Genomic DNA, 14,567 nt, shown 5'->3' on the forward strand with positions numbered 1-14,567 from the left:
AATATGTACTATTTTTTTATCTTATAAATAGTTGTGGTAATAATATTATTAAAAAAACAATAAGAAAAAAAAGTATAAAAATACTCAACAAATTATAAATATCAACAATAAAGTAATTAATAATTTTATTTAATAGATATATCTATGTATATATTCTTAGAGTTAGATTGTGACCTCAACTACTAAAGGAATGTAACTTTCAAACACATAGTATTATCACAAGTCTTTTCAAATTTCTCTAAGATTTTAGATCTACATAGCTTACATTAACTAAAATACAATTAAATGACCTATTTTCCTTTTTCAAAAACTAATACCATCCATCTTTTTCTTCACTACCCACAATTTTCATTGTACTTGTTTTCTACTCTCATTACATAAAAGTTTTTTAGAATATTATCACGACTATTCACAAATCCACAAATCCAACCCTAACTGAAGCTGCAGTATCAAAGATTGCTGTTTTAGCATCAAAACCCTCAGTTTTCCCCCACAATCAACAAGTCGTGGTTCGCACCGGAAGACCCACGTTTCAGGAAGAGACGGGTTTTGCTTCTTCGGGATCAGTTTTAGGGTTTAGCAATCCCACACACACAACAAATGCACCCCTATTCTGTCCATTGAACCATCGTCATCTTCATCTCTATCTCCATCTCCATGTCTGAGGAATTTACATCCCACGCAGGCCAAGTTCGGAATCTATGAAGGTGCGTGAGCACATCTGCTAATGCATTCAACAGATGAGCTTGTAATTCAGCTGGTCTCCTTCACACAGATGATCGACGGTGTAATTTTCTTGAGTTTTGGACGATGGGTTGTTGGGGTTTTGCCTGCTTTTCTGCAGAGTCCGTGTCTTTTTTGAACCCGTCGCCAGAGATTCACCGAATTCTCCGTGTTTGTAGTTGTAGAAGGTGATTTGCTTGATTCATGATCACATTCCCATTCTAGTTCTGTTGTTGTTTCGTGACTTTTGCCCTCGTGGTTAGGGATGTTGTGGCCTTAAGCATCACACATTACTTACGAGCTGGAGCCGTTTGTTTACTTGCTGTGTGTTGCAAATGGATTGAACCACTCGGGAAATTGTTGTGTGTTTCGATGGTTAGCAGCACCGTGAATGGAGCGATTTTGAGGATTTTGGTGGAGGAGGCTCTAACGCAAACATGCATCGCAAGCGGAGGGGCGCGCGAGAGACATCCCCCGATGTGCTTATTGCACAGCCTCCCATCGATAATTCCTACCCGCAATTACCTCCCGGTGTGCCAATAGCGAGAGGATTAATTAGTGAGTCTAGTTTTGCTCCGAACTCTAGCCATTTTCGAAGTGATTCAAGGTTTCCTCCAGGCTTCGACTACAGACATAGTTTTCATGAAGTCAAGATGATGTTTCAGGAGTCTTTGAAAGGATCATCAGGGGAGGGAGTTTGGGCTCTACCCCATATTCAGGAGTCTTGGGAGATCACCTCAGATAGGCCGTTTCTTCCACGGAAGAGATCACCTCCTCGTGATGCTAACATCACGAATTCCTCTAGTCGGATTTCTAAAGGAGATAAACGAGGTGATAGAATTGAGGAACCTTGTGGCCCGTCGCTGAGCCCTCGAACACTCGCTTCAGCAGATGGTCCCATCGCACAGGACACGTCTCAGGGAAGAGCAATGCAGTTGTTGCCCACCGGGAAGAAGAATAAAACGAAGAAACAGAGTGCTGAGAATATTCAACCAGCTTGTGCAGGTCCTCCTTCTATTCGGCGTTTATTAATAAATCGCAGTTTGTACAGTACTCTTTCAAACACTTTTTTTCAAAGTTGCTACCCTTTACACTTACATGGGATTGATCAAAGACAGCAAGATTCTTCATGTTTTTTGCACAACATATGGATTGGTAGTTCTAGTAGACTTGAGCTGGTCAGTCTTTATTATTTGCAGAGCATTCTTACGTTCAGATGCATTAGTGTAACTAGAGCACAAACTGTGTTTTCAATTACAGTCAAATAGTTGTGGTAATCAGTACGTTACAGTCAAGATAGTCGAACTTACTACGGATATTTTGTGTTTCTGGATATGCCTTTACTTTAATTTCTATTCTATCACGCACCTACTGCAGATCCCATTGTATTACCATCATCTGCTGAAGAGGCAAGGTCACTTGCCCCTGACTCTAGCAGCCTAGGAGAACCTTCTAGCATCCCAGGAGTACCTCTTGTTTCTCGTTCTAGCATCGGTGGGAGACCCAGCATCCTAGGGGAGCCCCCTGTTTCATCGTCTGGCGCAGCTACAACTCACAAACAGGTTACTGTAGATATTAGTGCGGAGCAAGCTACAGAATCCTGCCACAAGTTGCGGAACAAACTCAACATCGCAATGCAACATCGGGAAAGGTACTTGTATTGCACGCAGAGATATGACGTATCGTAGCTCCTGTGATTGGTTTATAGTTTCAGTTAACTTGTCAAGCTGGGTTTGAATGAATTGCATTTGCAATCAACAAGTGTCAAGTGGTGCTTTTTGCAGGTTCCTGAAGGAAAGGGAACGAAAGTTCACCCAAAGCCTTATGAAGAAACAAGTTTTGGAGGAGGAGATGAAAGAAATTGCTGATATGCAGAATGACGTAATGGAAGAACAGAGATTACTAAAAGAGGAGGTAACACACAGTACATATTACAGTCTAGATCCTCAAATCATTGATGTTTAATCTAAATGAACTATGTGGTGCAGTTAGTGTTTTCGCACTCAACTTTCTATTGCTTAAGTGTAGGGCTTTGTATGTAGTGGGTTTTTGCAGTCAGTCCACACAGATGTCCTTTTACAATTACCTCAGTCAGTGGGCGGAAACTGTGTTGGATTAGGAATCATCCCTAGTCAAGCTTGTATATTTGATTGCGGATGTCTCCATTTACTTTATTTTATTTTATTTTATTTTTTTCATTTTTTTCCTTTTCGTTGTTTAAACGCTTTTTCGCATTGGTTTCTTTGGAAATTTAACAGGAACAAAGAATAAGAAAGGAGAAGGAGGCTATTGAACGCGCAAGCATTGATATTGCTGTGCAGGTTCGTGTCTTTCGTTAACCTACACAATTGGGAGTGTATCTATTCCTGTCAATATGCCTTTAGCTATCTCCAATGACTATTTTTGGATATTTAGTCTCTAAAATTCTGACATCTTTTTCTCTTTTAGAATGAGATTATAGGCTTGTGATTATCTTTTTCAAAGCCAAGTTACCATTTGGGTGCAGGGTTTTGTCTTTTGAAATATGAGTGTTAGTGGGGATCTTATTGTGAGGCGGCGTGACATGCAGATGACCGAGCTTAAGCAATTGCAGATGCAAATTGAAGAAGAGAAGGTGCGGAATTGATTAGTCTAATTTTGACTGTTGAGTTCAGAGATTTTAACCGTTTGAATAAGTGCTGGAGCATTCGCTGGATACATTACTGGCAGACAAAAGTGATGTGATTCTGTTTAAAGATGACGTGGTAGTGCTAAGGAGAACGTGTGTATAATCCTATGTAGATGAAGTCGTTATTGCTGTATTTGGCTTCACTAATTTCATATTCCTTTGTTTTCTGCAGGCAGCTGTTTTAGCTTTAAAAGCAGAGCTTGGTGTTAGTGAGAGGTGTTCACAGGAGCGGGATCATGTCGAAACCACTGTAGATACATATCTTAGTGCAGTCAAGTTGAAAATTGACAAGTCATCTGTTAATTTGCGTGTTAATTCTAGTTGTGGTCCAAATATCAGCTCTGAACCCGGTGCAATACAAAGTGGGATGCATAATCAAGAACCAGGAAAGGCAATGGTCAATTCAAAGTTATCGCCTGCGGTTAGTCACAGAAATTTCAAGTCCGCGAAAGCCGAGCCTGTGACTCCAGAAGCAGATGCTGCACATGTAGATAAAACGAATAACAATGACGATTCCAGTAAGCTGTTTATATCAGACCTTTTGCATCGTGTGTTGAAGCACGTTTTATTTTTCTGAGTGCATCTGTTACCTTTCCTGTTCGTTCTTCATATCTTTTTTAAGGCCTGCAATTTTACTTGTTTTTTGTACTTTTCTTTTTTGGACGACGCCTAATCCTCGCATACATAGTGGCGTGTGCATTCAAAATTTCTTATTTTTTTCGAATCGTGTAGAATCTAAAAGTTATAAACCTACAATTATTGCGCTCATTTGCGATTGCTGTGATGTTTTAAATACTTGAATCAAACCACCTGGGATTATGTTTCAGGTGATGATGACATGGATGACGTTCCATTGGCTACTAGGCTCTCAAAACAGCGAGTTGAAAAAGTAAGAGAGAAGAGAAGATCAGCGGAGGAATCAAATCAACACGAATTTTCGAACGTAGAATCTTCAAAGCGAAGAGCAGACGTAAAGAGAGAACCTCTGTTGTTGGGAGGCAAGTCATCGTCACATGACATCCATGCGAAGAGAAATAAAGTGTACGTGTCTTTTAAGGAGATAATTTTACTTGCTAAGTAATTTTTTTATATATATAAAGTTCTATGAAATTTCCCGTTTCCTATTAGTCTCTTTAAGAGAAATTTGTATGGAGGACAACTTCAACTACCCAGAAAGAGGAGTCCTTACTTTGCTTTAATTTCCATGCAGATCAATTGAAGTTGCGTTACAAGAAGATGCACCCGGCCTTCTGGAGGTTAGTCCCTCGTGTTCCTTAATGTTGCAAAGCTCTGATACAAGGGTTTATGTAGTAAGTGAGTATTAAGGATGCAGGTGTTATGGGCGCATATGCTGTCTGTTGTGATGCTGTAACCTACATCTTATATTGATAGGGAGTTAAATGGACCATATCATCTCACTAAAGAGCTTTTGTTTGCAGCAATTGGAAGAAAGAGGTCTGCTCGAGGACATGGACGTCTATGAAGATTTGGAGATGGACGATTCTCTAGCCACAGAGAGCCCTGGTTGTGGATTTGGACAACTTGAGGGCGTTATCGGCAAAGTATGCGAGCTTTATCATACAACCGAGTGTGGAATGCCTTAACTTTATTTCTGACATGTAATTTGGCTAACATATGTATTTTTGGTATGTATAGGCTTGGGGGTCTTCTTCGGGGCTTGGGAAGGATCTTCTACCTCCTAAAGTGCAGCAAGGGTCAGGCATCATGCCTCGTTACTGCCTTGCCTGTCTACTGTCGTTGATTGAGCAGGCACTTTTCTGACCTATAACCCTTCACCGGATTTTTTTTTTATTGGCCTGCATGAGTAGATTACGAAGTAAATATAGTTGAATATGTGAATCTTTAACGGAAGATTTTGGAGGTTTACAATTTGCCTAACTCGCCATTTTTCTGAAATGATAGACAAGATTATTGCGCAAGAGAAAATGGCCAGTGGAGTGGGGTTGGAGTAGACGCCTGCGTGCGTTTCTATTTGTGTTTGAAAAACACAACAGGTTTTTCCTTGATACTCCTTACAGTTGTAGTGAATAATTTTGTCTCAACTGTCTGCGCTTAATGAACATGTAAACACAATTCTTCCCTCCTTAGTTTCTTGCTGTTCGTCCTTGTCTATTTGTTTACGTACATATCAAAATTGTACATTTAACTTGTTATCAACTCTGTTCCAAACTGTAGTGCATTGCTTTTCGCAGGATTGTGTTGGAGCGTCCTGAGTATGGGTATGCAACATACTTTTTTGAGTTGGTGCAGGGATTACCTGTGAAATGGCAAGTGCAGCGATTGATCGCTGTTATGAGCGTGGCAACTACTGGTCGTGCAGCTCTTCTAGACAACCGCCAGCTTGTGGTAAACTTAACACAACCATTTGTATTAATCATTCTTGTTTGCTATGACTAGATGAACATCCGTTACCTCTACAAAGGGCCATGGACCTCTTCGAATTCAACAATGCTTTTTGAAAGTTATGTACGTGCAGTTGCTTGATAACTACTTTTCTGTGTACCTGTTGATGGGAGCTCTGTCATGTCCTCTTCCGGATATTGTGTTAGCTTGCAGTAGCAATTCAAGTTGGTTAGTGTTATGGAATTCAGAGAAAACTAAACGAACGTGTGGATTCTCCAAATCAGGTGGGTGTCGATATTACACAGGAAGAGGCATCTATTTTGGAAGATTATGGATGGAGCTGGGGGAGCGGGTTGGGTTCTCTTCTCAACTTCTGCCATCGTGTGGTACATGACTATAACAAAGGGCAGGACTCAGCTGACCTTGGAAACGAGTGGAAGCAGAAAATAGGGAAGCTGCTTATGGACGGTTACGACCAAGGCAGAATGATTGTAGGCTCCATACCAAAAAAATTGCCAAGGAATCCTGGAAATCATGTGCTTGAAACTGATCCCTCGCCCGGCTTGAACGTGAAAACCGAGCTACCTTGGTCATCAAATAATGTATGAGGGGTGTATCCATGTCCATTTGTCATCATATATTGGTTATTTCAAACATTGTGATCAGACCAAATCACTGGCTGAAGCTCTAAAGCACAAAAGTCTTTAATGTTACGAAGATTCTAGTGAACAATTTCTGGTCTAATTTTAATGGTCTAAAGTCCAACCAAACTATAGACTATGAGCTTAGTTCTTATTCTGTAGGCTTGCAGTTGGTGTGGGTTGGTTGTATCAAATTTTATGATCATTCAAGTGTATTCATTGTTTCATATTAAGGTGTATATACCACTTTTGGTCTTGGAAAAGTAAACTCATTTGACTTCTTTGATTTGTTATTATCTTTGATGTGATCCTACCACCATTTTGATTGTTACTTCCAAATCTTTGGTTGATACATCTTTGCAACTACTATTGTTTTATAGGGTCTTTTAAAAAATTTCTTAAAATTGTTTTCTACTAAAATTGTTTTTTTTTTATCATATACCTATTTTATTGTATCTTCTCAAACATACATCTATCAATATCAAGAGAGTTTCTCAACTATCAAGAATAATGAGTTTGGTTTCATAAAACCTAAAATATTAAGACATTTCTTTGGTTGGTATTGCTAAATGAAGGTGCAAATTGTTGTAATGCAATTTTATACAATAAGTAATATTTTTTTTTTTTTTTAATTATTTTTTCCATTGCAAAGCAAGTATTCCAAGATACTTATTAATTTTGTTTATTTATATATTTTTTTAAAGTATTGGTTAAATTTTAATCAATATATTATTAATATTGGATTCTAAAATATATATATATATATATATATATATATATATATTAGTAGTTTTTTTTAAGATCTATTTCAAAAAGAAGTGTCTGCCAAGACATCAATCTCAAAGAACCAAAAATTCAATATACTTTTGTATAATTCAAAAAGAATAGATATTCATTCATAATTAATATAGAATTGAAGCTAGAATGGCTATTCCTAAAGACAAGAAGATTAAGAAGTCTTAAAACAAGACTAAGAACTAGAAAGGCATCGATATGAATGAAAAAGGCTTCACTCTTGCTTCTATATATACTATCTAATTAGAAACTATATGGCAATATTCTATAAGACCTCCAATACATGTCCAATTTGCAAGACACATGTCTTAACTTGCAAAGCAAGTTTCCTATAAATGCACCACATTGTTAGCTTGTACCACAAGCTATCAACATGTGCAATACATGGCTAATTTGTTGGCCAAGTTTTTCACCTATCAATCACTTATAGACACGTATAAAGATGAAACTGCATCTATGAAGCTTCTAAAAATCTTCCCTACAAGATATTATCAAACTAATATATTTTTACCTACTCACAATATCTAAGAAATTATTGGAGTAAAATATATATATATATATATATATATATATATATATATTCGTGACAATGTCATCTCCTTCTACAATCTTTTGGATTGAGAACACATTATGTCACAATTTTTTCTATTTTTTAAAAATTCTATAATATATATTATTAGTCTTTTATTTTTTTAAAGAATAATATGGTAAAATAAGTTACTAATATATAATATTAATTTCTTATTTTTAAAAATAACTATCAATATAAAAAATTAATTTTATAATAAAACTTTTTTGTATTTTTGTATTTTTTATTTTAACAACAATTGGACTTTATCATTTATAGAATTGGATTTAATAATTCTTTCAATTTTTTAATTTTTTTAATAATATATATATATATATATATATATATATATGCATATGTTTTTTTTTATATTTTGTATATTTCTAAAATTATTTTTATTAAAAAAATAGTATTAATTAAATATGTATCTTTTATTTTTGGATATATTATTTACATTATTATTTATCACAATAGTTAACCATATTTGAACTTACATCTATTGCATTAATACAAAGTAGTAGTCAACTTTGATAGTATTAATAAGTAAGAATATTAGCAATAATTCTTGTATTTACAATAATAATAATTTATATCAATTGGTAATACTTTTTGGTAAAAATATACTCTAAATATTTAATATCTCTTAACTAATATTCCTTGCTTGATAACATTTGCTCATATGGATGTAATTCTTAAGTTATAAACTTATAACCTTGATTTTTTTTTATAATTAATTAAAAAAATAATAATAAAAAAATTTAGTGATAAAATTTTTAATCTTTGATAATTTTTATTTTAATGATTTTGGCAATATTTTACAAAAATATTGGTCAATAGTGGAGTTCATAGGCACTTTTTGTGCACTACATAGATTTAATCTTTTATTTTGAAGAAGTTTCAAAAGATTTGCAAGTTGATGTTTATTCCAACATCAGCATTTTTAAGTTCTTGGAGTATTGAATATAATATAAGATGTTTCATATTCGTCTTTGGCTTCATTTCCATAAGATTGATGATTTTTAAATCATTGTTGGATTTAGCTAAATTAACTTTACTAAAATATAAGGATATTGTCAAATGTAAAGTGTACTGCATTGTTTTAGTATGAAAAATGAAGAAGAATGTTTAACATCTTTTTAACATTCAAATCTTATACTATTTATTCAAATTCTTTTTCAATGGTATCTATATTATTATCAAGTTTACCATTTTCATTTGCTCAACCAAGATATTGAGTCATCTTAGTTGTTTCCAACATTTCATAATTATCTTAAGAAATATATCATCCCATACATATCTTGTCCAATGCACTGCCTAAAATAAATTAATCTTACAAGTATAATTAGTCCAAATTTCAAATTTTTAAAGAAAAAAACATATTTGAATACAAATATTAATACTTTTCAAATACAAAAATCAACATAATAATTTTTTATTTTATTCTTTATATAAGAAGAAGTGATAGAATATATTTTGTTCATTAAAACATGTCATTCAAAAACTTGATTTATTTTTATTTTTATTTTTGTTTTTTGTAATTTTGATATCAAAGATATGAACCTTGAAAAATTAAAATGTCAATTTACTCTTATATCACTCAAAAAGACTAAAAAAATCACTCAAAGGTAATATAATATTAAACTAAAATGACTATTGCCAAAGATAAGAAGACTAGAAAGTCTTGAAACAAGACTAAGGACTATAAAAGCATTGACAAGAATAAATAAGACTTCACTCTTGCCTCCATATATACTCTTAACTAGAAGATATGTAGCAATGTCTTATAGCACCTCCAAAATGTGTTGACTTTGTAAGACACATATTTTATTTTATAAGGTAAGTTTTTTATATGTAGAGCACATAATTAGCTTGTTTATAAGTTATCAATATGTGTTTAATTAGTTGACCAAGTTTCTAACCTACCAATCAACTACAAATACATATAAAGTCAAAGCAATATCTATAAAGCTTCTAAGGAGCTTCTTTAAGAAATATTATGAAATAAATTTATTTTTGTTTGCTTCTATTTAATTATATAAATAAATATTAGGATAAATATGTAAGTTTGTGATATCACCTTCTCTTTTAGGAACAAATTCTATAAAGAGTCATTATCATATGTTGAGAAAATCCAAGATGTAAAGAATTGTGTTTGTCACATATTATGATTTTTGTTTTGTTTGAAGATGGTAGATAGGCCTTTTTAGACATTGATAATATCCTATACCAAGGTAGGAAGATTACCATGTTATTTTATTATTATTGAGGCTTTTATAACTTCCTTCAAATAAAAATATTTGAAACATCTTCAGAAGTTGTTTCTACCTCTAATAAAATCACCAAACATTAGAAGTCTTTTCGAAGGTTGTGATATCAAATACAATGTATTTTGCTATCTATTCGAAGAAAGACATGTTGTTCTTGAGGATCGTCATCTCGATTACATTATCTTGAAGGTTGTGACAATTATAATGTCTCATATAATAAGTCAACAAATAATAGCTCTTGACTTAAATTTGCTTGTTGTTGGTTCTCTATTTCTTTAATATCATAGATTTATAATAGTTATAAACAAGAATAAAAGATAGAATGTTATAGTGACTCAAAAAATTGTTTCAATGTTGACATATTTTAGAAAGAATGGTATATTATAGATGAATTGTAGAGAATAATGATACGTGGTTTGTATAGCAAATAAAGTTCTCTTTTACAACTATCAAATAAATCTAGGTTGAAAAGAATCCATCAAATAATTGTTGAGTTATAACGAATCTAATTTGAAACAATATTAAAACATTTTTTTGAATATGATATCCAATGTCATGGATATACAATTGAAGAAGGTTTGAGAAGGTTCTAAGAGATTTTAGAAGGTTCTAAGAAAGTTCTTATAGATCCTAAAAGATTCTAGAAGGTTCCAAAAAGTTCTAATAGATTCTAAGAAGATTCTAGAAGATTTCAATAGATTCTAAGAAAGTTCTAGAAGGTCATAGGAGACCCTAGAAGGTTCTAGGAGGCTTTAGATGTTTTAGGAAGTTGTTAAAGAAGGATCTCAGGCTTATTTTGTTCCCAAGCCTCATGGAAACTTCTTTAGAAGCTTCCTAAGACCCAGTATATATAAGAATCAAAGTTGAAAGGATCCTCAGTTTGAACAACTTACTTTTTGTGGTCTAGTTAAGACCTTCTTGCCTTGTATCCAGTTATTATTTTAGTGTCAAGTTAATTCCATTTCTTGGTCTTGAATCCTTATCTTATATATGGTCCTAAATAGTTTGTCGAGACTGCCATAAAAAAATATTAGAAGCTTGGTCTTTTTTGAAAGAGAGTGAATTACCCCTCTTCTTGAAAATACTATAGTATTCTAGAGGTTGTAGATTAACTTTTCTTAAAGTAATATTATTCTTTTATTAATATTTTTTTGATTTTTTTAATACCATAGATCATGTTTTTTTTCTTTTGAATGCATGTGTTTCTCTGATTTTTTTTTAGCAAAAGGTAGAAAAGTCAATATGACAGACTCTAAAGAGATCAAATTGGATTTTATTATTGATTCTCTTGAAGCATTGAGGACTAAGACAGAGACTTTGCCAAAGCAAAATGAAGAACTATATATGACCATATATAATGGTTAAGGAGCTAGAGTGCCTCAACAACTACATCAAATGGCAATAGAGGTTCCAAACTCTCAAACAACTATATCTCCTTCAATAAATATGGGAGGTGCATCCACTCAAGGCAATGATTTGACAACAATAACAGCAAAAGAACCAAGGATCAGCCTTCCAAAAAAGATCAATGGCACTCACTCAAAATTTCGTGGCTTTGTGAATCAGGTACAAGTAATCACCTTGCTTCAACCTCAATGATATTCTATTGAAGCATCTTCTGTTAGTTTGGTTGGAACCTTGCTCTCAAGTCAAGCTTTTTCTTGCTTTGCTTTATTATTTGAAAAGAATTCTTCTATATTGCATAATTTTGAAGCATTTGGTGAGTATGATAAGGTTTATTCTTCAACAACTAAAATTTGAAGCCTTCGACAAGGAATGCATTCTATATCAATGTATACCTCAAATTTTCAACAATCAGCATGTGATATAAATTTTAGAGAGAAGATGCTTTGATGAGTCAATTTCATTCAAGATTAAGAGACAATATGAAGGACTTATTATTGTATGTGCCAAATCCTTAAACACTCAATGAAGCCATTAATCAAGTAGTGAAGTGCAATAACTATTTATTTCAATAATTACAAGATAAATGTTCGTCAATTATACCACATGTATACACCAATTATTTTACAACTTCTTCACCATTGAATTTTAATAAATATTTGGAAGCAAAAGATATGCAGATTGATACAATTCACTTCAAACCTCTTTCTGAGCAAGAAAAAAAGCATCGAAGAGAACTTGGCCTATACTTATATTGTGGAAAATCTAACCACAAGATTAATAATTGTTCAAAGAAATGCCACTGTACATATTGAATGAGAGGTATAATGTCATGTTGTAATATGACTATATGATGAAAGATGATAATATGGATCTTATTATAGAAGAGCCAAGTTAAAAGAAAAAGTAAAAAAATATGGATAAAAGATAGGAAGGTAGTAAAACTTTTAGTAGTAATGCTGCCATTTTAGAAAAAATAGCTTCTACTTACTTTGTAGGACCAAAAATAAGGCAAAATAAGGTAGATTCAAAAAATAAATGATATAGACATCTTCAAGAAGAAGTTAAGAATAAATTCTAGTAAAAATTACTTAGAAAAACTAGATGTTGATCTCTAGAGAGGGCCGGTTATGAACCAGGTTCGAAATCAGACCCTGAGGCACAAAATCGAGTCTCGACGATGACTCCAAGACTCTTTGGCAGATCAGAGAGTGAAGTTTGATAGGAGACTAGATAGGATTTTTATGAGCATTTTTTTTGGATGATTTGGATTTTATAGACTTTGTAAAAGCTTTACAAAGTCAACATTTGTTTTGGATGACTTGGATTTTGTGAAATAAAATAGGATTTACGTTTTGGATGATTTCAAGAGTTTTGTAATAGATCTATGGATGAAATTTTGTGGGTTAATGGTTATATTTGTGTTCAATATGTATTGTGAATTTGAACTTGATCTAACGGTTGAATTGAGGATTATTGAGGTTTAAGTGGATCAAGATCTCAGAAAGTAGAATTTTAGGTCTAGTAAGGATTTTTAAGATTTTATGCAATCTATTGGTTGAATTGGAGTAAAATTTGTGTGAAAGATGATAGTATAGAACTCATTTTATATATATATGAGAATTTTGAGATCAATCGAATGGTAAAAAGGAGAGATATTGGCTCTTGGAGATTGGCATCAAGGTTGGAGAAGGAGGCTGACCAATATCCGAGCACATTTTTGAGGTTATCATCTATTTGGTAATTCCGATCCTTTTCAATTTTTTTGTGCTTGTTTTTAACTTAGTTTTTAAGAAGTGTGCAAAATTTGAGTTAAGATCGACGATTCATTCATTAGTAATTGAGGTTTGAATCTATTATGGAAATTACTAGGATTTGTTTAGGGTTTGGTTTAGGATTTAGGATTTGGTTAGGATTTGATTTAGGATTTGATTAGGATTTGGTTTAGAATTGAGGATTTGGTTTTAGGTTTAAGATTTGATTTAGGATTTAGGATTTGATTTAGAGTTTGGATAGAGTTTGATTTAGGGTTTGGTTAAGATTTGATTTAAAATTTAGGATTTTATTAGGATTTATTTAGGGTTTAAGAATTAATTAATTTTGGCCTAAAGTTTGAATGAAGTCCAATAGGATTTTAACTAGAATTAAATTAAGATTGAATTGAAATGTATTTGAGAGATATTTGTGATCATTCTAATATTTTTTTAAGATTTTTTATTGTTTCTTTGAAATTTCTTTGAAGTTTCTTTGAATTTGATTAAAGCTTGTTTAACATTATTATGGTCTAATTAAAGTTTAGTTAGTATTCTATTTTAATTAGGATTTTTTGTTGCAATTTCTATTCTACCTTCCATAGCCAGGTGCCCGGAGCATTTTCAAGCAAGTCTTCACGTATTACGACAATGGCCACATCATCAAAAGCTTTGCAAGAAAATGTGGGTATCTAGCCATAGTAAGAACTATGTGGTTGGATTCTTTACTATCAAAAATCAAAAAAGACCATATACTCTCTACTAGCCCTTCTCGTTGTTTTACTATACATATATAGTTAGGAGTCACAAAACTAGAGTGTCATGTATTACTTGACTTGAGAGCCTTTGCATGTTTTGTTGACGAAATTTTTTTTAGATCACACAAAATTTGTATGGTTAAAAAATCCAAAGCCATACATGAAGAAGTAATAGATGGTTGATCTTTATCTTTTGGAGATGTCACTCATGAAACAATTCCATTAGAAATAACCTTTGACAACTATAGCAGCCAAGTAGTATTCAACGTCATTAGATCACCATCAAGTTTAGTCATTTTAGGACTCTTATGGCTTGAAAAATATAATCTATAGATAGATTGGATATCTCAAAAGCTAGAATTTCTTCTAGTAGATCATAGAACCTCAAAATCTATAAAAAAGCTTTGAATACCTAATAAGCCAAAACTTAAACAATATTTATTTATTAGAGCTAGAATATTTGTGACGATGGTCAAATAGGGCAATACATTTGCTATCTATGCAAATCTACAATCGAAACATGTAGTTGCTACAACAACAATTTTAGAAGCGTATAAGGATTTTGCAAATGTATTTGAAAAAAAAAATGTAGATATTCTACTAAAGCATCGCCGTTATGATTGTATGA

The 14,567-nt window shown here is 33.0% G+C and overlaps 1 protein-coding gene across 3 annotated transcripts; it reads left to right on the forward strand.

Moving 5' to 3' along the window:
• The first annotated feature begins 493 nt into the window (after positions 1-493).
• LOC112276193 (uncharacterized) lies at positions 494-6,664 on the forward strand. 3 transcript variants are annotated; one of them, XR_016500292.1, is made up of 14 exons: positions 494-707; positions 1,107-1,728; positions 2,101-2,374; positions 2,508-2,637; positions 2,982-3,044; positions 3,293-3,337; positions 3,564-3,909; positions 4,219-4,432; positions 4,602-4,647; positions 4,831-4,953; positions 5,048-5,161; positions 5,315-5,406; positions 5,663-5,758; positions 6,040-6,664. XR_016500292.1 is itself a non-coding variant. In XM_024507295.3 (14 exons), exons 1-14 carry the CDS (start codon positions 702-704, stop codon positions 6,361-6,363), a joined length of 2,553 nt encoding a protein of 850 aa, XP_024363063.1. In that variant the 5' UTR covers positions 494-701; the 3' UTR covers positions 6,364-6,664. The 3 variants fall into 3 exon arrangements, 2 of the variants coding, with proteins under 2 accessions (XP_024363063.1, XP_090102747.1); XM_024507295.3 differs by having other exon boundaries at positions 5,605-5,758; XM_090246621.1 differs by having other exon boundaries at positions 688-911; positions 5,605-5,758.
• The last annotated feature ends 7,903 nt before the right edge of the window (positions 6,665-14,567 follow it).

This window comes from Physcomitrium patens, chromosome 23 (assembly GCF_059467195.1).
Source record: "Physcomitrium patens ecotype Gransden chromosome 23, ASM5946719v1, whole genome shotgun sequence".
Taxonomy (NCBI): domain Eukaryota; kingdom Viridiplantae; phylum Streptophyta; class Bryopsida; order Funariales; family Funariaceae; genus Physcomitrium; species Physcomitrium patens.

Bases quoted from the DNA above. Each gene is read 5' to 3' on its own strand.
- LOC112276193 (XM_024507295.3), top strand. The intron at 3,045-3,292 runs GTTCGTGTCTTT...CGTGACATGCAG, and splicing joins GCATTGATATTGCTGTGCAG to ATGACCGAGCTTAAGCAATT. The intron at 5,407-5,604 runs GTTTTTCCTTGA...TGCTTTTCGCAG, and splicing joins GTGTTTGAAAAACACAACAG to GATTGTGTTGGAGCGTCCTG.